At 42.3% G+C, this 23,793-nt stretch overlaps 3 protein-coding genes across 3 annotated transcripts; all 3 read right to left on the minus strand.

Annotated features, from left to right (window-relative positions):
• Positions 1 to 3,216: 3,216 nt before the first annotated feature.
• LOC140911959 (interferon beta) lies at positions 3,217 to 4,449 on the minus strand. The gene is made up of 2 exons (XM_073346117.1): positions 3,876 to 4,449; positions 3,217 to 3,260 (listed from the first exon to the last, which is right to left on the minus strand). Exons 1-2 carry the CDS (start codon positions 4,447 to 4,449, stop codon positions 3,217 to 3,219), a joined length of 618 nt encoding a protein of 205 aa, XP_073202218.1.
• A 7,861-nt stretch (positions 4,450 to 12,310) lies between these two features.
• LOC140912115 (interferon beta) lies at positions 12,311 to 12,886 on the minus strand. Its single transcript, XM_073346277.1, has one exon. It carries the CDS (start codon positions 12,884 to 12,886, stop codon positions 12,311 to 12,313), a length of 576 nt encoding a protein of 191 aa, XP_073202378.1.
• A 5,810-nt stretch (positions 12,887 to 18,696) lies between these two features.
• LOC140911960 (interferon beta) lies at positions 18,697 to 19,308 on the minus strand. Its single transcript, XM_073346119.1, has one exon. It carries the CDS (start codon positions 19,306 to 19,308, stop codon positions 18,697 to 18,699), a length of 612 nt encoding a protein of 203 aa, XP_073202220.1.
• Positions 19,309 to 23,793: the final 4,485 nt, after the last annotated feature.

The following is a 23,793-nucleotide window of genomic DNA, read 5'->3' on the forward strand; positions in this document are numbered from 1 at the left end:
GAGTCAGAAGCTTTTGCTCCCAGTTCCCTCTTGGGGTGTTCTCCATACAGTTATGATCCACGTGTGGGGCCTGGAACGAGCAGACGCGCATTGAGCTGGGGCAGTGCTACTACAGGTCTGGTGGGTGCATCTCTCCATGTCACCTACAGAGAGTGTCTGAGGCAACTGCAGTCTGAAGGAAGCCCTGGTTTCATGGCTGTAATGGAACCTCGCTGACAGGGACCGGAACGGGGCTCTGAGTGGTCCCAACAACTGATGCAAAAACTCAGTAGCTCTGTGTGAAAAGACCTAGTGTTCTGTGTAGAAGCCACAGGCTCATCTGCTTCTATGATGAAGGCTGGGGAGAAACCTGCTAGTATCCGCTCCTGCCTGCCAGCGGAAGGATAAAAGTGAGCTGAAGTGGGGATGTATTATTAGCATGTTCCTCCCTTTTTATCCCCCTGTGGTTGGCTTTCCCACAGGAAGGCCTGAAATCTTAGATGATACATGGCATCAAATGGCTTCTTCAATAGATGAATGGATTTTTTCCACATAGCACAGCTTATAAACAATATGATGGGATGAATGTCAGGAGGTTCCCCACTGCACTCCCTGGGCAACAAAGCAGTTAGAGTCTGAAGAGTTTGTATGGCTCCCAGGTGCTATATGACGGCCATGTTCCATCAGAGGGGCGGGGGATACGTTATGGGGGTGGTGATTTTGTAATCCTTGACTTTTTCATGCAGTCTACTTTTGCTCTCATTATTCTCAGATGATTGTGTTTTGTCAATATAACCTTTGGCTCCAACTACGTGAAGGAATGAATGAAGGGAGAAAGATTTGGGCAGGAAAGAACTTGGACAGCTGATGGCTACAGCTCTTGGAAAAAACTGCACCATAAGAAAGGAGAGGCATTTGTTTTAAGAGTTAACTCCTTGTACATGCCTCTAAACCAGCAGGTCCCAAACTGAGTTTCCTGAATCAGTGGCAGTACGTGGAGTACTGGGTGATGGTCTTCAGAGAACTGGCAGATCCCACGTTCCTTTAAAGACCGCTAACCTTATATAAATGCGTTTCTAGTACTACCTTTCTTTGTAAGCATTTGGTGTACCTGCCACACAAATGTTAGCTGATCCTGAATGGGAGGGGAAAGGATCAATTTTTGTAAGATGAGGCCCACATAATGAAATGTTTGAGAACCCCTCAGCTAAAGAGAACAGAGGGCAAAAGCTTCTGCAATGCTGCCATCTGTTGACTGTGAAGAATTTAGTCTCCTACGAGAGACACCATGGTTTTGACTGTGTTACAAAAGGGATTTAAAATGGGACATACCTTCCTGGTTTTTTTCCCAAAGGCAGGTTTCCAATCAGTGTAAATATTCACACACACTTTGTTTTTTCACCATTTGAACATTTAATGTAATGGTTGTTTGACTTCTTTAAAAACTTTTAAATAAGAAATCTCCAGATTTAGAGTGTGACTTAAATTAATGCTAGACAATGATGGGACTGACTAATAGCTCTTCAAAAATACTATCTACATACCCAAACTTGGCAACGAGATCCGGTCCAATTGATGGTTTTTGTTTTTGTTTTTTGCTTTCAGGTAATTTTTAACTTTTGGGTTTAGGGTTATTTTTAGTCATTCACAGCTCAACTGAAATTTTGATGCACTGTGATCCTTTAGCTGGTGGTTGTTGGTGCAACATGCAGTCCCTAAGCACACACGCTTGTTTTGGGAACATCCGGGGGAGAGCAAAGGGAAGCAGCAGCAGATGCTTACAAGCCTGATTCACAGGAGGGGTTGGGTATGTACAAGCTTGATAGTGTTTGTGAGCCAAGTGTACCCAAACCTGACTGGTGGAGGGGGAAAATTAGACCCACGTAAGCCTCCCTGATGGTGGTGGTGGGGGAGATACGGAGTCTGCATACATGGAAACGTGACACACACATCTCATTGGGGAGGAAGGGGACAAGCAACTTTGTACCAAGACAGCCTGAAGTCTTCCCCTTAGAATGCCTGTGTCTCCATCATCCCTTTCATTTCATCACAATGAGCTACTGCTCCAAACACTTGCAACTACAAATGTTGTGGGTGAAAATGATCTGTTAACGGGCAGAAACACAACAGCTGCAGAGTTGAGGTTGTGGTGTGTGGTCTGTTGGAGTGGTAAAACTAGTCACCCTAGCTATTTTTCTTATGGAGTCACTGCTGAATCAGGGTTTATGTTCACAATGTATTAGAGCATGTTGTCAAGTTTAACTACTTATGTCAAAGGAAAGCTCGTGTACTTAAAGTATGGCAAATGTTCACAAGTCCTTTGCTGAACTGAATCTTAAGGGAAAACAAGAGAAGATTTTTATTGGATCTCTGTTTTTTAAAAAAATCTAATTAGTACAAATCACTACTGCTGTAGGTTGCTATTTTGTAGAAATAAATATTTATTTATAAATATTAGAAAACCTCTGAAAAAATAAATAAAAGCAATACATTAATATTGTGAATAAATATAAATAGATCAACATAAAGACACTTTTACAAATCCAGTAAAATGATCTGAAAATCTTTTCACAGTGCAGGAAAAGAATATAGATTTGGACTAGTTTAAAATTTCAGAGTGCCTAATTTAAAGAGCCTGGGGCTCCAGCCGATGCAGGGACCCCAGGCCCTTTAAATCTCCACTAGAGCCCCAAGCCCCTGGGTAGCGGAGGCAGCCGAGAGCCCCTGGGGCTCTGTCGTCGATTTAAAGGGCCCGGGGCTCCACTGCGGTAGCGGCGGATGGAGCCCCAGGCCCTTTAAATCACCCCGAGCTCCGGCACACCCAGCCGCCTCTGCAGCTGGTAGCCCGGGATTTAAAGACCTGGGATTTAAAGGCTGGGCCTCTTCCGGTTGAGGCAACGCCTCTTCTGGTTGAGGCCCTACCCCCTGCTCAGGACTGTGGCATACTGGTAAGTCCTTTAAGTTACTTTCATCCCTGGATGTAGGAAATCTGGTGGAGGATCACCTGGATGGCCACTTTGGCAGTCTCTTTCTGGGTTTCTCTGGGCTATTTTCAGCAAAATCTTCTGTTTAACATTTTCTCATGTGAATAAATCAGTCTGGTAATGGCAAGGAGGACATAAATAGTGCAGTTGAAGTTTGGCAGTTTGCTTAATTCAAGATGGACTGATAGGAGTCTCGAAAGCTGCTGATTCGAGAATCAGTTTAGAGACGCAGGACTCCAGTGGAGGTGCAGTTTCATTCAGCTGTTTTCAGAGCATCATTACTGGAAGCATCACGTGCTGGAATGAAAAAGGGGACTGGTTCAAACATGGAGAGATTCAAATGCCAAATAGAGGCCATCTTTTTCTAACCAGATGTCAAATCCTAAATCCTGAGCCTTAGTGCACTTGTCATCCTGTCACAATTTGTTGTTACTAAAGCTGTTGAATTTAGCGGTAAACAAAAGAAAGAAAAGCAGAATAAGAACCCTCGGCCATCCCTATGTGCAAAATGAGCTGATGGGATAGAAGAGTGTGAACACAGACCCCCCATTTTCTGGTGTCCTAACTGGAACGTTGTCTAACGAGACAGTTGTTGAAAGGGGTCTTCTCACTGTTCTTTTCTATTTGGCATAGTTAGTTATCACGTAACAATATTTTGTCTTTAGTTAGCAGTTATGATATATTGGTATATTTTTCATATAGAATATTGTGTGTGGTAGAGAAGCACTAAATTATATGCTACTCTGAAAAGATTTGAGCATGCGTTTGAAATAGCTGTATGCATAAAATTACTATGGGAGAAAGATTGGGCCCGACGTATTAGGAGTTATAACCCTATCACCCATCTTTCACCAGCTGTTTTATTCAAATAATATTATTTGAGTTTTTCTAGGAAAAAAGAAAAGATGGTACCTTCATTTTCAAGTCTCTTGGTGAGTTTGTTGAGCATGAGGAAACATCTGGGTATTTCCACACGGATGATCTCCCAGGCACACCGGCTGTATTGCTTTTCTTTCAGGAAATCCTCTATTGTCTGGAAGAATCTCTTCAGTTTGAGGCTGGTGAGCAGGAGGGTCTCATTTCCTGGGTAGGTTACCTCCTTTTCCATCTCAGCACTCAAACACATCTCCAGTTTCTCAATCTGCTGGTGAAGTCCATTTTGGAATTCCTTTATGGAAGTCCCATTCCAGGCAGCTTGGGTGAGATTGTTGTTAAAGATATGGAAGAGCTCTTGGAGGATCTGCTGGATGGCTACCTTGGCATTCTCTTGGTGGGACAGTTGGAGCTTGAAGATATCTCTGGGCTTGAAAGCTATCCCTTCATTTAGACATTGGAAGGGAAAGTTGCCACCCATTTTCTCCAGATGCTCTAAACTCTCGCTGTTCATTCTGGTTTGTAGAACATGCAGCCTGTTACAGTCCAGACATGAAATTTCACTGGAGAAGTGCAGCATGAGGCAAAATTGCAGCAAACTCCTGCTGATCATGATGATGTCTTAGATTTCCTGTTTTTGTGTAGAACTTGAGCAACTGGTGTCTGTTCAAGGTGTTCTGTAAACTTTTGTGTTTTCGACCCCTGTCTCTGAATTTAAGCATTCTGTCGGAAAAGATTTTTCTTTCATCACTTTCTACTTTTCAGGGTTTTTTCAGCTTGAGGTTTTTACTTTTGGTTTCCTTCTTTTTAGTTAGTGGAAGAGAACAAGTCATTCGAAGAACCAAATCCCAGTTGGTAACTACTTTAATCTTACTGAACCCCAACATTTCTTTCCTTCGGTCCTCCCTGCCCTCTTAGATAACGAAAATGTAAAGAGTAAGAAGAATACTATGATGATGAACAGTGTCGTCCAGTTACAGGTTAGAGTAGGGACCTGTCTGTTTGCTCCCAAGTTCCTGTAGTTAGCACTGCTCGGCAGGTCTGAATGTCTGTCACATCAGCAAGACTATCCATGCTTTTAAGTGATAACAGTGAATTTTGGCAGATGGGGGGAACTACTGCAGAGCTTCTTTTTGCTAGACTCTGCAAATAACAGCAGTGAAGTGATGTGTAAATCTGCTGTTCCTTCACTTTGCCAGCAGGTGGCAAACTTTCCCTTTCTGGTGTGGCACTCAAAATCAGAAAAGCCTGCTATGCTCTGGCTGTCTCATTCCTTCCTTCCAGCCTTTGAGAGGGAGTAATACTATAGGGACCTCTTAATATTTGATAAGCCTGAAAAGAATTCCTGTGGGAGATTGGGGCCAGAGAAGTCTCTATTAATCTCTCGCAATTTCCTGGCCATTTGAAATATGAGAGATGAAAAGCCATGTGTGTAGGCCAATACCAGAGGATGGACAGAGAGCACTGAGAAACTGTGAGGTTTACTTAAGAACCTGATACCAGTTGTGAAAAGCCCAAGGAACAGGTACAGTTGAAGGGTGTGAACATGCTGTCTTCTCGGGCAGTTCTGAGTAGTTCCCAGTGATGTAGTGTAGTGACATGGAAGGGAGTTGTCCAAAAAGATTGTAAAAAGAAAAGGAGTACTTGTGGCACCTCAGAGACGAACCAATTTAGTCTCTAAGGTGCCACAAGTACTCCTTTTCCTTTTGCGAATACAGACTAACATGGCTGTTACTCTGAAACCTGTCAAAAAGATTGTGTGGCTGGTAAAAAATATGCTAGAGCGACTGACATAAATGAATGTCACTTTCAAATGTGTTTGCCTTTTCACCATTCAAGCTTTATTCTTTTTTCAATGTGCATTTCACTGAGCTTGGACATTGAAATTCAAGTGGTCTGATGAGTGAAGTTTGCAGCCTTCTTTCTGTAGCAAGTTTCACTTTCTGTTTTTCATACCATAGCACTAGGCTGTCACGTTGGAGTTTCCATCAGTGAAGGGGAATGGTTTTCAACCCAAAAATTGAAAAGGAATGTTTTCATATTAATTTTAAAGAAGGAAAAGAAGAAAACATGACCATATTTCTGTCCGTGTCACTTCTTTTACATCTCGCTCTCCCATCACCTCGAGCACTTTTTAAAATCATAATCTAGAGTTTTGCCTAAACGATTCGGAAATGTCACTTTCAAAAATGCAGTTTATTGTACATAAGTATACCATATAAGGGACCCAATCATACCAGAGGTGCTGCACCCCAATCTTGCATTTACTCCACTGGGAGTTCTGCGTGTGCATTTCCTGGCAAGTTGAAGCTTCAGGAGATAATAGTTATGTGAAGGAGAGGAATTAAATAATCTGAATTTAAGCTTTTCCTGTTAAATTAAGAAAGCTATGGGAGGAAAGACACATAGTCTTTCAGCATATTTTCATCAGTAATGAGCCTGTTTTCTGGGAAAGGTTAGATGGAGACTGAGCTGGTTGAAATATTTGCTAGAATTTGATGAAATCCTGTCCATTTAAATTTCAGTGAAAATAGCAGGAAATTTTATTCGAATTATTTTTTTCTGTGTCAGCCAGCTTAATTTGAATATGAAATAAGAGGTTAGTGTAGCCCCTTTTCCTATTTGCAAATAATCTGCAAAGAAATTCAGAATTTGCCAATGTATTTATTTTAAAAGATTTGACAAATGATTTATACACATTCCACTCTGATTGCTCAGGACCTTGTCACCACATCTTTTCCCTTTGCTGTTCATAATTTGCTGCTTGTTCTGTGTGATGGTTCACCTGAGTCAATGCTATTGTGTCTGTTCCTGGGATGGTTGCCTTCTAATTCAAAACTGCTTTCCAGGTGGCTGCATGAACTTCTGTGGAAAAAATTCTCTTTAAAATATGTATTTATATGAGTGTTTCTTATACTTTCTGACTCCAGAGATATTCTTTTCCAACAAAAACTCACACGTACAAATATTTCAGAAAATGTTTACAAAGGGCCAAACATTTTTCATAAATGTTGAATCAGTCTCAAATATTCAGGCTGTGGCTGAAGTATGTGGTTGGCGGTGCTGCTGTTGACTGATAGCTCTTCAGAACTGCTATCCACCTACACCAAACTTGGTAGAGAGGAGGATCCTCACTAGATCTGATGCCACCGGCAGGTTGATTACTATAATTTTAAATGTTGGGTTTAGGTAATTTTTAGGCATTGTTGATGTTATAACTGAAAGTTTAATCCATTCTGTGCACCAAACTGGTTGTTGGTGGCAAGGAGCACACACGCCTGATTTGGAGGGAGTGGAGGGGCGGCACCAGCTGGTCAGAAAACTGGGGGATAGAATTGCTGACTTGAGTGTACACAAGCCTGATTCATATGGCTTGGTTTGTTTGTGTGTGTGTGTGTGTGTGTGTCAGGCGGAGGCCGGGGGAAAGGGGAGGAGTCTCTGTAAGACTTATTACTTTTAAAGTGATATTATGAAGTTGTTGTCATGAAATTTCCTCATCATAGGAAACCTCTTTCTATGTGTATCCATCCGGTTGGACAGGACCTCCAGAAGGTACTCACTAGGCTGAGGACAATGGGGACACTTAACTTTAAGACTGTGTTTCCGAGTTGGGAAACCAGTTTGGCGAAGTTGGTGTTAAGGAGAATGGGGGTTAGGAGTGGAAAGTTACTGAAGGTCAACAAAGAGCCAGATGACAAAACCAAAAGGTTCTAAAAGAAATCCCAGGGGGAAGACCCACAGGACATTTGGGCAAGAGGAATGAAGGGGATGAACTGGCCAAGGCCAGGTTATGTGAGCTGGAGGAGAATGCTCTGTTTTTGTGCATATAAGTGATGCATTGCAACAGAAGGATGTTGGATGACCCCAAGTGATTCTGATACAGGCTCATTGAATGGCCTGGTGTGTTGAGGAAACTGAGGCAGGGAATTGCAGATAGGGTTTACAATTTTTGTTCCATTTTCTGTATTTCCGAGTGATTAATTAAAGAGCAATAGTGTGTTAGAATCCTGTGCAAAGTGTCTCCGTATTGTAATCTAAACGTATTACACGGCCCCTGGAAGAGGTAAACACCTCTGGGTATATTTCTGGGAGAGGACATGTTAAAGCACATTCTGAGCTTCAAAGACTTCCCAGTTGACATGTTGGATGAGCCCCCCCTTGTAACGCCGACAGGCTGAAGTTGTCAGCAGGCAGGATTGAACCTTGGACATTTGAACCTTGGTGCATGAGCCTTGACTGTGTGAACATGTGATAATGCCTCTTAAGCCAGGGTTGTAGCAGACTCCTCAATCTCTAAATGGTTCAGGTGCCAGAAGAGAGTGACAGAGCACCACACCATCCAGGCACGGGTTGTATATTTCCTCTCGCTGAGGAAGCCCAAGCCAAGCTTCAGAGACTTCCCAGCTGATATCCCAGCTAGGGTGACCAGACAACAAGTGTGAAAAATCGGGGCAGGGGTTGAGGGGTTATAGGCACTTAGAAATGACAAAGCTCCAAATATGGGGACTGTCCCGATAAATAAAAATTTAATGTGTAAAATAAGGGGCCAGGTATGAAATATCATCAGTATCATACCTAGAAACTACTCATTTGAAACCCCAGATATCTACGTAGATCAGGAAATGTCTAGAATGACGCAATTAGCTTTCTCTCTCTCTCTCTCTCTCTTTTTAATATTTACCTTTTTTAAGAACAGGGTTGTAATTTTGATTTCTTACGACGTTTGTGCACATGGTTTTTACTTAGCTGGTGGCAACAGCTGATTTCTATTTTTTTTCCTTTTCCTTTCTCAGCTCTTCCCTGGAGGTGGGAGTGAAATTATAGTGATAAACCTGCTGGTGGCATCAGATCTAGTGAGGCTCCACCTCTCCAGCAAGTTTTGTGTAGGTGGATCATGGTTCTGAAAATACTCTTTGGCACTGAAAGGACTGGGGCAGGGAATCTAATGGGACCAGAGCTGAGACAGATGCTGCAGATCTGTGTCTGGAGAGACCTTTTTGATCAGTGCAGAAACCATAGACTCTGCTGAGTGTGGAGATGGAATGACAGCCACTTCCATGAGGAAGGCTGGGGTCCAACCTGCTCCTCCTCCTCCCTGCCCACCATTGGAAGGATGTGGGAGAACTTCAGTGGAGGATATTTACACAGTTTTCCTCTCTTTTAAGAAATGCGAGCTGGCATTCCCCACAGGCATTGGCTGCTCCTTATGATACAGGTGATATTGTCAAAGAGCTCAACTGAATTCTCCACTCAGCATGGCCCCTTTTTTAATTCAAGGTCTGCTGGCATGAGTGGGAATAGTTTCTCTCTGGCACAGTATAGGTTTGGGGCAGTTAGACTTTTTCCGAAGAATTCAGTATTGTTCCTGGATAGTAACTGACTGATGTATTCCCCCTGTCATAAGTATAAAGGAAAGGGTAACACCTTTCTGTATACAGAACTATAAAATCCCTCCTGGCCAGAGGCAAAACCCTTTCACCTGTAAAGGGTTAAGAAGCTAGGATAACCTTGCTGGCACCTGACCAAAATGACCAAGGAGGAGATAAGTTACTTTCAAAGCTGGAGTGGGGGGGGGAACAAAGGGTCTGTCTGTCTGTCTGTCTGTGTGATGCTTTTGCCGGGAACAGATCAGGAATGCTCTTCAGAACTCCTGTAAAAAGTTAGGAAGCAATCTAGCTAGAAATGCATTAGATTTCCTTTTGTTTAAATGGCTGGTAAATAAGCTGTGCTGAATGGAATGTATATTTTTGTAACTTAAGGTTTTGCCTAGAGGGATTGTCTGTGTTTTGAATCTGATGACCCCGTAAGGTATTTACCATCCTGATTTTACAGAGGTGATTCTTTTACTGTTTCTTTCATTAAAATTCTTCTTTTAAGATCCTGATTGCTTTTTCATTGTTCTTAAGATCCAAGGGTTTGGGTCTGTGTTCACCTATGCAAATTGGTGAGGATTTTTATCAAGCCTTCCCCAGGAAAGCAGGTATAGGGCTTGGGGGGATATTTTGGGGGGAAGACCTCTCCAAGTGGGCTCTTTCCCTGTTTGTACCTTGAGGAAGTTTTTAACCTAAGCTGGTAAGAATAAGCTTAGGGGGGTCTTTCATGCAGGTCCCCACATCTGTACCCTAGAGTTCAGAGTGGAGAAGGGCTGCATTTTAGAGGTGACAGAGAAGCTTTGATAATCCTCATTCGATTGCCCTATTCCCGCTCTCATTACTCACATGTAATTTTGTTTGTGGTGTGCACTCAAGAATGAATTTTGTCTGTGCTGTGCTCACACAAAAATGATGGAACCGAATGTGTGTGGGGGACACACAAATGATGAGCATTCATGGAAGCCCACACTTAATGGGCGGGCTGGTGCTTGTAAATGTATTGTGGGTAGGTGGCATGTGAAGGCACACAAACGTGATTGATGGAGTTATGAGCAAGCTAATTAAATGGTAGCTTAACTGGTGTGTGTTTGAAGGTGTATACTGTCTTGATTGGTGCCCTCTTCTCCCCCCGGGACCCGCCCCCCAGCAATAGTTTGGCCTCTTCCAGGACATCTACTCCACCAAACATCCACAACAAGAAGTTATCTGCTCGGGGAAAACAACCAAGGAAAAAGTAGCAGAGGAAAAAGAGGCAGAGATCAGGTGTGGTGCATGGTTTGTTATCGTGGAAAGATTAATTATCACTCCATAGCTCCTTTTTTCCTATGGAAGTACAGTGAACTTGCACACTGATTCATCCGTGTATCTAAGTATGTTCCCAGCTGGAAGCATGAACACCAGTAGGATGGGTCACATACTAGAAGTCACGTGCATAAATACTTTCTGGACTTGGGGTTTTAAGGCTGAACAATAATAGAGTGTTTGGTTGGATTTTTTTTTAACCAAATCATTACCACTCTGTTGCCATTTTGTATAAGAAAATAATTTATTTCAATTATTCTACGATAAAATATCATTAAGCGCAATAAATAATAGACTGATATAAATATCCTGTTACAAATATCATAAAATGATCTGAAACTATTTCCACAATGCACAAATAGAATAAATAGTAGCAACAGCTTTTAGAATTCCACTGCATCTCATTGTAAATCATGTCTAAAATGTTCATTGATTTCAGTTAGTCCTTCTAAACAGGTTGGTATTTTTAATTTCTAAACTTCTTTGTGACTTTGTCCTGTAGTTGAAAACTGCATAATTCCACTTGGATTCTCTTGCCAGCGCTGATGCTGAACTGCTTGTCTGCTAGAGGAAAGAACTGGTATCTCTTCACCTTCATCCTGGTGAGCTGAAGGTCCGTCCTTCCGTCCTGGTAAGAGAGTCCCGCTTTCCATCATTGCAACCAAACCTGTCTCCAGATGCCCCGCTGGCTGATGAGTCTATGTTGGAATCTCTGACTGGAACTCCCGCCTCAGGGAGCTTGTTTGGAAGCTGTTCCAGTTCATATGTGTTATGCTGTTATACTGTGGTTATACTGCATGTTACAGTTCAGAGGTGAGATTGGATCAGAGAAGACATCATAGAAATATAGTGCAAACACACAATGTCAACAATGTTTAAGGTCCAACCCTTTCTTTTAAAATTCTTAATTGTCTTGTAACTTTTTTGCATCGATATCCTTCATTTTGCATTTTAAACCTGAGTAAATGAACAGAATATTATCACATGAAATGAAATTTGTGCAGTTGGAATTTCATGAGAGTGAATGTACGGCATAAGACATCAAGCATTATGGAGTGTTAGATGTCACTGTGGGAAGAATCTGCAGAGAGGAGGATTTCCACTGCATCCGTCTGTCTTCTCCTCAGTAGTTGCAGCATCCGGAGCTGAAATGAAATTGGAAACAGTTGAAACACAAAGGGAAAAAGTATAATTTTCACTGAATTGATCTCAAGAAATTAAATGACAATATCTTTTCCACACATAAGCTCGCAAGTCTTTTAGTATGTTCATATTTTTTTAGAAAGTCTCTAGGAAGCTTCTCAAACCTTGGAATACTAGAAATAGTTCTCATGAGGACAAATTAATTAATAGCCATGCTGATAATTGTAGAAACACACTATGTATGTCGAAGTCAGAGTGCTTTCGTCATCAGATAATGATACTTTCTTCCCTCGCATACCACAAAGTGCTGGTGAGGTGCCGAAGGATTCCACATATGTGTACTTTGTTGCATGGTCTGCCAATTCCCTACTGCACAACAGTACTGATATGTGAGAGATTATGAAGATGTGCAAAAATAAACAATAGAAGAAACACCAAAAAGTAAATCCATGTCACTGAAAATCCGTTTCCAGGACAGGACAGGAAGAGCCTAAAGCTGCTGCCATGGAAATCAGTTGCGATTTGGCCACTGATCCTATAAAAGAAGAATCAGGCCCTATATAAGCAGAGTTATAAAATATCCGTTATCTTTGTTCAGCTGTATAAATTACCTTAATGTGAATTCATTTACTCCAGGGAAAAGTTTTGTACTGTACCTTAGTTACTCAGCCTTCGAGTGAGTTTGTCAATCAGTTCAAAACATCTGGGTATTTCCACGCGAATGATCTCCCAGGCACACAGGCTGTATTGCTTTTCTTTCAGGAAAGCATCTATCCCCTGAAAGTATTTTTTCACTCTCCGACTGGTGATCTGGAGGTCCTGACTTTCTGGGTTGGTTAAGCCCTTCTCTGTCTGTGCTCTCAAACAAGCCTCCAGCCGCTGAATTTGCTGGTAAAGGCCATTTTGGAACCTGACTATGGAAGCCCCATCCCAAGCACTTTGGGTGAGGTTTTTGCTAAAGATGTTGAAGATCTCTTGGAGGATCTCTTGAATTGCCACCTTGGCATTCTCCTTCTGGGACACTGGGAGTTGGAGGGCATCCTGGGTGGGTTTGAAAGCTGCCCTTTCATTTATGCATTGTGAGGGGAGATTTCCGCTCACTTTCTCCAGAAGCTCCAAGCTCTCTTTGTTCACTTTGTTCTGCTGGAAGTGAAGCATGGTACAGAGCTGAGATGAGATTTCAGTGGAGAAGAGCAGTATGAGGCAAATGTGCAGCAAACACCTGGTGGTCATGCTGATGTCTTCCACTTCTTTTCTTTGTGTGGAACCTTGAGCCTGGAGTTTGTTGAGGGTCCTATGTAGACTGCTGTGTCTTTCCTTCATGTCTCTGACTTTAAATAATTGGCTGCAGAATTTTTGTTTCATCATTTTCTGTTTTTTTTTAAAAGGTTTTTCCCTCCTGGAGGCTTCAGTCTTTTTCTTTCTGTATAATTCACTGCTTTCTAGATTCTTTTACCACGCTTCCTCCTTTTTGTATTGTTGTGAAAGTGACCAAACCCCTTTCACTTATGCTGGATCCACATACATACAGGCTTTTCATGATGCATTAATTTAAAGATCTAATATAATAAGATCATCCACACTTCAGAAGTGGTAATGAGAAGACCGCCAATTCATCAAACCCTACACTTTTCTCATTCATCACTTCCTGCATTTGACAGACAAAACTAGTTTAGGTATATTTAAAGTTTTGAGGCCTGGAGGAAGTGGGAGGAAAGGGTTGGCCTCAGGGGAGCTGGAACAGTTTGTATAGTGGGGCTGTTGAGAGCCATTGAACCAAACTGTAAACTGTGAATATGTATGAAACCACTTCAAGCCAGGGGGTATGGCAGCACCTATGTTAGGCCTCCCAAAAATAATGGTAAATTTCAACTTCAGTCATGCAACCTGAAAAGCACACTTAATATGTAGACACCAGCAAATATCGGTATCTTCCTTCTAGGAAAACACTGGAGATAGAGAGTGAGCTCTGAGAGAATGGAACCTTTTTTCAGTTTTTGTTTACTTCCAGATCTCAATGTATATACTGAAGCTGAGCAATCGATGCAGTTAGATGGTGTGAACATGTTGTCCTATTGGTCACTCTGAGTAGTTGACAGTGGTGAAAAATGGAAGGTAATTCGTAAAACAGGATGAGCAATTAGTTACACATACTAGAGAGGTACCCACATGGATGATTGTGATTTACAGTGGGGCCAGAAGGAGGTGATTTGTAAGAGAAGTCCTGATTTGTATTTTTAACAGGCATGTCCCTGGGTTGTAGTCATTCAAAGAATTTTTTAAAAATCAAAATCAGTGTTCACCATTTTGGCTAGTTCCTTCTCTTAACTTTTTTGTTTTCCCCTTGGCGTGGGCAGGGAAATTCTTCAGCTTTGATTTAGCCTCTTTGTTTCCTGTGGTCACATTTCATTTTCTGGTTCTCTTCCCCTAGCACAGACTGTTGTGCTGGTTTTTGCCATCGCGGCAGGAAAATGTGTTTTCATCCAAAAAGAAAACTATTTTCACTGAAATTAGAAAGGAAGAATCACCTGAATAAACCATGAAAACATTTCTGTGCATATTAATTTGGTTAGAGTCTCCCAAGGCTTCCTGCACTTTGATAAGAACTATCAGAGTCTTGCATCAGCTACATGAAAGTTTCTGAATAGTGCAGAGAAAGCAGACTTAGCAGAGCCCCCAGATTGCCATGCACTACGCTCCCTATTCTCGCATTACTTTCCATGGGTGTTGGGGATGTTTATCCCACACGAGGGTGAGTCCAGAGAAGATGTTGAGGAGAGAGGGAAATAAGTACTGTAGTATGAATACTAGGAGAGGATAAGGTAACAAAGTAATCACAGGGTAATGCGGGGCAGGGGAGCCAAATCATCTTTTTCAATAAATCTATATGGTGACAATAATTTAGGGGTACTTGAATAGTTGTTGTATGGCTGCTGAAAGCCAGTGAACAAAACTGTAAACACTGTATATAATGGAGACCATGCATTCACTTGCTAATATTTCTTGATGCTGCTCAACCCCAGCACCCCTACTTCCATCTTCCCTGCAGCAAGTAGGCAAAGAACCAGTCTATTATTTGAGAAAACTTGGTTACAAGGGCCTCAGAGCCTGCTGCAGAGGATCCATGCAGGGGTAGAGCCCTCTGCTTATGCCTCTTCCCTGTGCCACATGGAAGGGTGTGTGGGGTGAGATGAGGTGCCGTGGAGTCAGAAGCTTTTGCTCCCAGTTCCCTCTTGGGGTGTTCTCCATACAGTTATGATCCACGTGTGGGGCCTGGAACGAGCAGACGCGCATTGAGCTGGGGCAGTACTACTACAGGTCTGGTGGGTGCATCTCTCCATGTCACCTACAGAGAGTATCTGAGGCAACTGCAGTCTGAAGGAAGCCCTGGTTTCATGGCTGTAATGGAACCTCGCTGACAGGGACCGGAACGGGGCTCTGAGTGGTCCCAACAACTGATGCAAAAACTGAGTAGCTCTGTGTGAAAAGACCTAGTGTTCTGTGTAGAAGCCACAGGCTCATCTGCTTCTATGATGAAGGCTGGGGAGAAACCTGCTAGTATCCGCTCCTGCCTGCCAGTGGAAGGATAAAAGTGAGCTGAAGTGGGGATGTATTATTAGCATGTTCCTCCCTTTTTATCCCCCTGTGGTTGGCTTTCCCACAGGAAGGCCTGAAATCTTAGATGATACATGGCATCAAATGGCTTCTTCAATAGATGAATGGATTTTTTCCACATAGCACAGCTTATAAACAATATGATGGGATGAATGTCAGGAGGTTCCCCACTGCACTCCCTGGGCAACAAAGCAGTTAGAGTCTGAAGAGTTTGTATGGCTCCCAGGTGCTATATGACGGCCATGTTCCATCAGAGGGGCGGGGGATACGTTATGGGGGTGGTGATTTTGTAATCCTTGACTTTTTCATGCAGTCTACTTTTGCTCTCATTATTCTCAGATGATTGTGTTTTGTCAATATAACCTTTGGCTCCAACTACGTGAAGGAATGAATGAAGGGAGAAAGATTTGGGCAGGAAAGAACTTGGACAGCTGATGGCTACAGCTCTTGGAAAAAACTGCACCATAAGAAAGGAGAGGCATTTGTTTTAAGAGTTAACTCCTTGTACATGCCTCTAAACCAACAGGTCCCAAACTGAGTTTCCTGAATCAGTGGCAGTACGTGGAGTACTGGGTGATGGTCTTCAGAGAACTGGCAGATCCCACGTTCCTTTAAAGACCGCTAACCTTATATAAATGCGTTTCTAGTACTACCTTTCTTTGTAAGCATTTGGTGTACCTGCCACACAAATGTTAGCTGATCCTGAATGGGAGGGGAAAGGATCAATTTTTGTAAGATGAGGCCCACATAATGAAATGTTTGAGAACCCCTCAGCTAAAGAGAACAGAGGGCAAAAGCTTCTGCAATGCTGCCATCTGTTGACTGTGAAGAATTTAGTCTCCTACTAGAGACACCATGATTTTGACTGTGTTACAAAAGGGATTTAAAATGGGACATACCTTCCTGGTTTTTTTCCCAAAGGCAGGTTTCCAATCAGTGTAAATATTCACACACACACTTTGTTTTTTCACCATTTGAACATTTAATGTAATGGTTGTTTGACTTCTTTAAAAACTTTTAAATAAGAAATCTCCAGATTTAGAGTGTGACTTAAATTAATGCTAGACAATGATGGGACTGACTAATAGCTCTTCAAAAATACTATCTACATACCCAAACTTGGCAACGAGATCCGGTCCAATGGATGGTTTTTGTTTTTGTTTTTTGCTTTCAGGTAATTTTTAACTTTTGGGTTCAGGGTAATTTTTAGTCATTCACAGCTCAACTGAAATTTTGATGCACTGTGATCCTTTAGCTGGTGGTTGTTGGTGCAACATGCAGTCCCTAAGCACACACGCTTGTTTTGGGAACATCCGGGGGAGAGCAAAGGGAAGCAGCAGCAGATGCTTACAAGCCTGATTCACAGGAGGGGTTGGGTATGTACAAGCTTGATAGTGTTTGTGAGCCAAGTGTACCCAAACCTGACTGGTGGAGGGGGAAAATTAGACCCACGTAAGCCTCCCTGATGGTGGTAGTGGGGGAGATACGGAGTCTGCGTACATGGAAACGTGACACACATATCTCATTGGGGAGGAAGGGGACAAGCAACTTTGTACCAAGACAGCCTGAAGTCTTCCCCTTAGAATGCCTGTGTCTCCATCATCCCTTTCATTTCATCACAATGAGCTACTGCTCCAAACACTTGCAACTACAAATGTTGTGGGTGAAAATGATCTGTTAACGGGCAGAAACACAACAGCTGCAGAGTTGAGGTTGTGCTGTGTGGTCTGTTGGAGTGGTAAAACTAGTCACCCTAGCTATTTTTCTTATGGAGTCACTGCTGAATCAGGGTTTATGTTCACAATGTATTAGAGCATGTTGTCAAGTTTAACTACTTATGTCAAAGGAAAGCTCGTGTACTTAAAGTATGGCAAATGTTCACAAGTCCTTTGCTGAACTGAATCTTAAGGGAAAACAAGAGAAGATTTTTATTGGATCTCTGTTTTTTAAAAAAAATCTAATTAGTACAAATCACTACTGCTGTAGGTTGCTATTTTGTAGAAATAAATATTTATTTATAAATATTAGAAAACCTCTGAAAAAATAAATAAAAGCAATACATTAATATTGTGAATAAATATAAATGGATCAACATAAAGACACTTTTACAAATCCAGTAAAATGATCTGAAAATCTTTTCACAGTGCACGAAAAGAATATAGATTTGGACTAGTTTAAAATTTCAGAGTGCCTACTTTAAAGAGCCTGGGGCTCCAGCCGATGCAGGGACCCCAGGCCCTTTAAATCTCCACTAGAGCCCCAAGCCCCTGGGTAGCGGAGGCAGCTGAGAGCCCCTGGGGCTCTGTCGTCGATTTAAAGGGCCCGGGGCTCCACTGCGGTAGCGGCGGATGGAGCCCCAGGCCCTTTAAATCACCCCGAGCTCCGGCACACCCAGCCGCCTCTGCAGCTGGTAGCCCGGGATTTAAAGACCTGGGATTTAAAGGCTGGGCCTCTTCCGGTTGAGGCAACGCCTCTTCTGGTTGAGGCCCTACCCCCTGCTCAGGACTGTGGCATACTAGCAAGTCCTTTAAGTTACTTTCATCCCTGGATGTAGGAAATCTGGTGGAGGATCACCTGGATGGCCACTTTGGCAGTCTCTTTCTGGGTTTCTCTGGGCTATTTTCAGCAAAATCTTCTGTTTAACATTTTCTCATGTGAATAAATCAGTCTGGTAATGGCAAGGAGGACATAAATAGTGCAGTTGAAGTTTGGCAGTTTGCTTAATTCAAGATGGACTGATAGGAGTCTCGAAAGCTGCTGATTCGAGAATCAGTTTAGAGACGCAGGACTCCAGTGGAGGTGCAGTTTCATTCAGCTGTTTTCAGAGCATCATTACTGGAAGCATCACGTGCTGGAATGAAAAAGGGGACTGGTTCAAACATGGAGAGATTCAACTGCCAAATAGAGGCCATCTTTTTCTAACCAGATGTCAAATCCTAAATCCTGAGCCTTAGTGCACTTGTCATCCTGTCACAATTTGTTGTTACTAAAGCTGTTGAATTTAGCGGTAAACAAAAGAAAGAAAAGCAGAATAAGAACCCTCGGCCATCCCTATGTGCAAAATGAGCTGATGGGATAGAAGAGTGTGAACACAGACCCCCCATTTTCTGGTGTCCTAACTGGAACGTTGTCTAACGAGACAGTTGTTGAAAGGGGTCTTCTCACTGTTCTTTTCTATTTGGCATAGTTAGTTATCACGTAACAATATTTTGTCTTTAGTTAGCAGTTATGATATATTGGTATATTTTTCATATAGAATATTGTGTGTGGTAGAGAAGCACTAAATTATATGCTACTCTGAAAAGATTTGAGCATGCGTTTGAAATAGCTGTATGCATAAAATTACTATGGGAGAAAGATTGGGCCCGACGTATTAGGAGTTATAACCCTATCACCCATCTTTCACCAGCTGTTTTATTCAAATAATCTTATTTGAGTTTTTCTAGGAAAAAAGAAAAGATGGTACCTTCATTTTCAAGTCTCTTGGTGAGTTTGTCGAGCATGAGGAAACATCTGGATATTTCCACACGGATGATCTCCCAGGCACACCGGCTGTATTGCTTTTCTTTCAGGAAATCCTCTATTTTCTGGAAGTATCTCTTCAGTTTGAGGCTGGTGAGCAGGAGGTTCTCATTTCCTGGGTAGGTTACCTCCTTTTCCATCTCAGCACTCAAACACGTCTCCAGCTTCTCAATCTGCTGGTGAAGTCCATTTTGGAATTCCTTTATGGAAGTCCCATTCCAGGCAGCTTGGGTGAGATTGTTGTTAAAGATATGGAAGAGCTCTTGGAGGATCTGCTGGATGGCTACCTTGGCATTCTCTTGGTGGGACAGTCGGAGCTTGAGGATATCTCTGGGCTTGAAAGCTATCCCTTCATTTAGACATTGGAAGGGAAAGTTGCCACCCATTTTCTCCAGACGCTCAAAACTCTCGCTGTTCATTCTGATTTGTAGAACATGCAGCCTGTTACAGTCCAGACATGAGATTTCACTGGAGAAGAGCAGCACGAGGCAAAATTGCAGCAAACTCCTGCTGATCATGATGATGTCTTAGATTCCCTGTGTTTGTGTAGAACTTGAGCAACTGGTGCCTGTTCAAGGTCTTCTGTAAACCTTTGTGTTTTCGACCCATGTCTCTGAATTTAAGTAGGAATTTAAGGATTCTGTAGCAAGAGATTTTTCCTTCATCACTTTCTACTTTTCAAGCTTTTGCCTGCTTGAAGTTTTTACTTTCATTTTCCTCCTTTCTATTTAGTGGAAGCGAACAAGTCATTGGAAGAACAAAATCACAGTCATTCCCTTTTTTTAGAAGAAAGAATCCCTATATTTCTTTCCTGAGGGCCCCCCGCCCCACCCTCTTAGATAAAGAAAATTTAAAGGGTGAGAAGAGTGATGATTAACTGTTTCTTCCAGTTACAGGTTAGAGTAGGGACCTGCCTGTCTACTCCCAAGTATCTGTAGTTAGTAGTGCTAGGCAGATGTAAACATCTGTTAGATCAGTAAGTTACATCAGCAAGACTATCCGTCTGATGAGAGAGGAAAATCCCTGTGTGTAGGGAATACCACAGGATGGACAGAGGGCACTGAGAAACTGGGAGGTTTACTTAAGAAACTGATAACTGAAAATACTGTTCCAGAGTAGCAGCCGTGTTAGTCTGTATTCGCAAAAAGAAAAGGAGGACTTGTGGCACCTTAGAGACTAACAAATTTATTTGAGCGCAAGCTTTCGTGAGCTACAGCTCAATTTGTTAGTCTCTAAGGTGCCACAAGACCTCCTTTTCTTTTTGCAAAGACTGTATGGTTGGTAATATGCTAGAGTGACTGACATAAATGAATGTTACTTTCAAACGTGTTTCCCTTTTCACCATTCAAGCTTTATTCTTTTTTTCAGTGTGCATTTCACTGAGCTTGGGCATTGAAATTCAAGTGGGCTGATGAGTGAAGTTTGCATCCTGTAGCAAGTTTCACTTTCTGTTTTTCACACCGTAGCACTCGGCTGTCGTGTTGGAGTTTCCATCAGTGAAGGGGAATGGTTTTCAACCCAAAAATTGAAAAGGAATATTTTCATATTAATTTTAAAGAAGGAAAAGAAGAAAACATGACCATATTTCTGTTCGTGTCACTTCTTTTACATCTTCCTCTCCCATCACCTTGAGCACTTTTTAAAATCATAATCTAGAGTTTTGCCTAAACGATTTGGAAGCGTCACTGTAAAGAAGGCAGTTTATTGTACATAAGTATACCATATAAGGGACCCAATCATACCAGAGGTGCTGCACCCCAATCTTGCATTTACTCCACTGGGAGTTCTGCGTGTGCATTTCCTGGCAAGCTGAAGCTTCAGGAGATAATAGTTATATGAAAGAGCAAGAAATTAAAAAAATCTGAATCTTAGCTGTTGTTGTTCAAGTAAGAAAGCTATGGGAATAAAGACACAAAGTGTCTCAGCATATTTTCATCAGCAATGAGCCTGTTTTCTGGGAAAGGTTAGATGCAGACTGCGCTGGGTGAAATATTTGCTAGAATTTGATGAAATCCTGTATATTTAAATTTCAGTGAAAAGAGCAGGAAATTTTCTTGGAATATTTTTCTTCTGTGTCAGCCATCTTAATCTGAATGTGAAATAAGAGATTAGTTTAGCCCCTTTTCCAATAGGCAAATCTGTAAATAAATTCAGAATTTGCTAATGGATTTAGTTAAAGTGATTTGACAAATGATTTATACACATTCCACTCTGATTGCTCAGGACCTCGTCACCACACTCATTTCCCTATGAGTATTTGCTATTCATAATTTGCTACTTGTCCTGTGTGATGGTTCACCTGAGTCAGTGCTATTGTGTCTGTTCCTGGGATGGTTGCCTTCTAATTCAAAACTGCTTTCCAGGTGGCTGCATGAACTTTTCTGGAGAAAAGTCTCTTTAAAATATGTATTTATATGAGTGTTTCTTATACTTTCTGACTCCAGAGATATTCTTTTCCAACAAAAACTCACACGTACAAATATTTCAGAAAATGTTTACAAAGGGCCAAACATTTTTCATAAATGTTGAATCAGTCTCAAATATTCAGGCTGTGGCTGAAGTATGTGGTTGGCAGCGCTGCTGTTGACTGATAGCTCTTCAGAACTGCTATCCACCTACACCAAACTTGGTAGAGAGGAGGATCCTCACTAGATCTGATGCCACCGGCAGGTTGATTACTATAATTTTAAATGTTGGGTTTAGGTAATTTTTAGGCATTGTTGATGTTATAACTGAAAGTTTAATCCATTCTGTGCACCAAACTGGTTGTTGGTGGCAAGGAGCACACACGCCTGATTTGGAGGGAGTGGAGGGGCGGCACCAGCTGGTCAGAAAACTGGGGGATAGAATTGCTGACTTGAGTGTACACAAGCCTGATTCATATGGCTTGGTTTGTTTGTGTGTGTGTGTGTGTGTGTGTCAGGCGGAGGCCGGGGGAAAGGGGAGGAGTCTCTGTAAGACTTATTACTTTTAAAGTGATATTATGAAGTTGTTGTCATGAAATTTCCTCATCATAGGAAACCTCTTTCTATGTGTATCCATCCGGTTGGACAGGACCTCCAGAAGGTACTCACTAGGCTGAGGACAATGGGGACACTTAACTTTAAGACTGTGTTTCCGAGTTGGGAAACCAGTTTGGCGAAGTTGGTGTTAAGGAGAATGGGGGTTAGGAGTGGAAAGTTACTGAAGGTCAACAAAGAGCCAGATGACAAAACCAAAAGGTTCTAAAAGAAATCCCAGGGGGAAGACCCACAGGACATTTGGGCAAGAGGAATGAAGGGGATGAACTGGCCAAGGCCAGGTTATGTGAGCTGGAGGAGAATGCTCTGTTTTTGTGCATATAAGTGATGCATTGCAACAGAAGGATGTTGGATGACCCCAAGTGATTCTGATACAGGCTCATTGAATGGCCTGGTGTGTTGAGGAAACTGAGGCAGGGAATTGCAGATAGGGTTTACAATTTTTGTTCCATTTTCTGTATTTCCGAGTGATTAATTAAAGAGCAATAGTGTGTTAGAATCCTGTGCAAAGTGTCTCCGTATTGTAATCTAAACGTATTACACGGCCCCTGGAAGAGGTAAACACCTCTGGGTATATTTCTGGGAGAGGACATGTTAAAGCACATTCTGAGCTTCAAAGACTTCCCAGTTGACATGTTGGATGAGCCCCCCCTTGTAACGCCGACAGGCTGAAGTTGTCAGCAGGCAGGATTGAACCTTGGACATTTGAACCTTGGTGCATGAGCCTTGACTGTGTGAACATGTGATAATGCCTCTTAAGCCAGGGTTGTAGCAGACTCCTCAATCTCTAAATGGTTCAGGTGCCAGAAGAGAGTGACAGAGCACCACACCATCCAGGCACGGGTTGTATATTTCCTCTCGCTGAGGAAGCCCAAGCCAAGCTTCAGAGACTTCCCAGCTGATATCCCAGCTAGGGTGACCAGACAACAAGTGTGAAAAATCGGGGCAGGGGTTGAGGGGTTATAGGCACTTAGAAATGACAAAGCTCCAAATATGGGGACTGTCCCGATAAATAAAAATTTAATGTGTAAAATAAGGGGCCAGGTATGAAATATCATCAGTATCATACCTAGAAACTACTCATTTGAAACCCCAGATATCTACGTAGATCAGGAAATGTCTAGAATGACGCAATTAGCTTTCTCTCTCTCTCTCTCTCTCTCTTTTTAATATTTACCTTTTTTAAGAACAGGGTTGTAATTTTGATTTCTTACGACGTTTGTGCACATGGTTTTTACTTAGCTGGTGGCAACAGCTGATTTCTATTTTTTTTCCTTTTCCTTTCTCAGCTCTTCCCTGGAGGTGGGAGTGAAATTATAGTGATAAACCTGCTGGTGGCATCAGATCTAGTGAGGCTCCACCTCTCCAGCAAGTTTTGTGTAGGTGGATCATGGTTCTGAAAATACTCTTTGGCACTGAAAGGACTGGGGCAGGGAATCTAATGGGACCAGAGCTGAGACAGATGCTGCAGATCTGTGTCTGGAGAGACCTTTTTGATCAGTGCAGAAACCATAGACTCTGCTGAGTGTGGAGATGGAATGACAGCCACTTCCATGAGGAAGGCTGGGGTCCAACCTGCTCCTCCTCCTCCCTGCCCACCATTGGAAGGATGTGGGAGAACTTCAGTGGAGGATATTTACACAGTTTTCCTCTCTTTTAAGAAATGCGAGCTGGCATTCCCCACAGGCATTGGCTGCTCCTTATGATACAGGTGATATTGTCAAAGAGCTCAACTGAATTCTCCACTCAGCATGGCCCCTTTTTTAATTCAAGGTCTGCTGGCATGAGTGGGAATAGTTTCTCTCTGGCACAGTATAGGTTTGGGGCAGTTAGACTTTTTCCGAAGAATTCAGTATTGTTCCTGGATAGTAACTGACTGATGTATTCCCCCTGTCATAAGTATAAAGGAAAGGGTAACACCTTTCTGTATACAGAACTATAAAATCCCTCCTGGCCAGAGGCAAAACCCTTTCACCTGTAAAG

This window comes from Lepidochelys kempii, chromosome 5 (assembly GCF_965140285.1).
Source record: "Lepidochelys kempii isolate rLepKem1 chromosome 5, rLepKem1.hap1, whole genome shotgun sequence".
NCBI classification, from domain to species: Eukaryota; Metazoa; Chordata; order Testudines; family Cheloniidae; genus Lepidochelys; species Lepidochelys kempii.

What these genes read in the sequence shown, in the direction of transcription:
- LOC140911959 (XM_073346117.1), bottom strand. Translation starts at nt 4,449, where the DNA reads ATGATCAGCAGGAGTTTGCTGCAATTTTGCCTCATGCTGCACTTCTCC. An exon ending in CAAGAGACTTGAAAATGAAG is followed by an intron (nt 3,261 to 3,875) that starts GTACCATCTTTT and finishes TTTTCATTCCAG; the next exon opens with CACGTGATGCTTCCAGTAAT.
- LOC140912115 (XM_073346277.1), bottom strand. Translation starts at nt 12,886, where the DNA reads ATGACCACCAGGTGTTTGCTGCACATTTGCCTCATACTGCTCTTCTCC.
- LOC140911960 (XM_073346119.1), bottom strand. Translation starts at nt 19,308, where the DNA reads ATGATCAGCAGGAGTTTGCTGCAATTTTGCCTCGTGCTGCTCTTCTCC.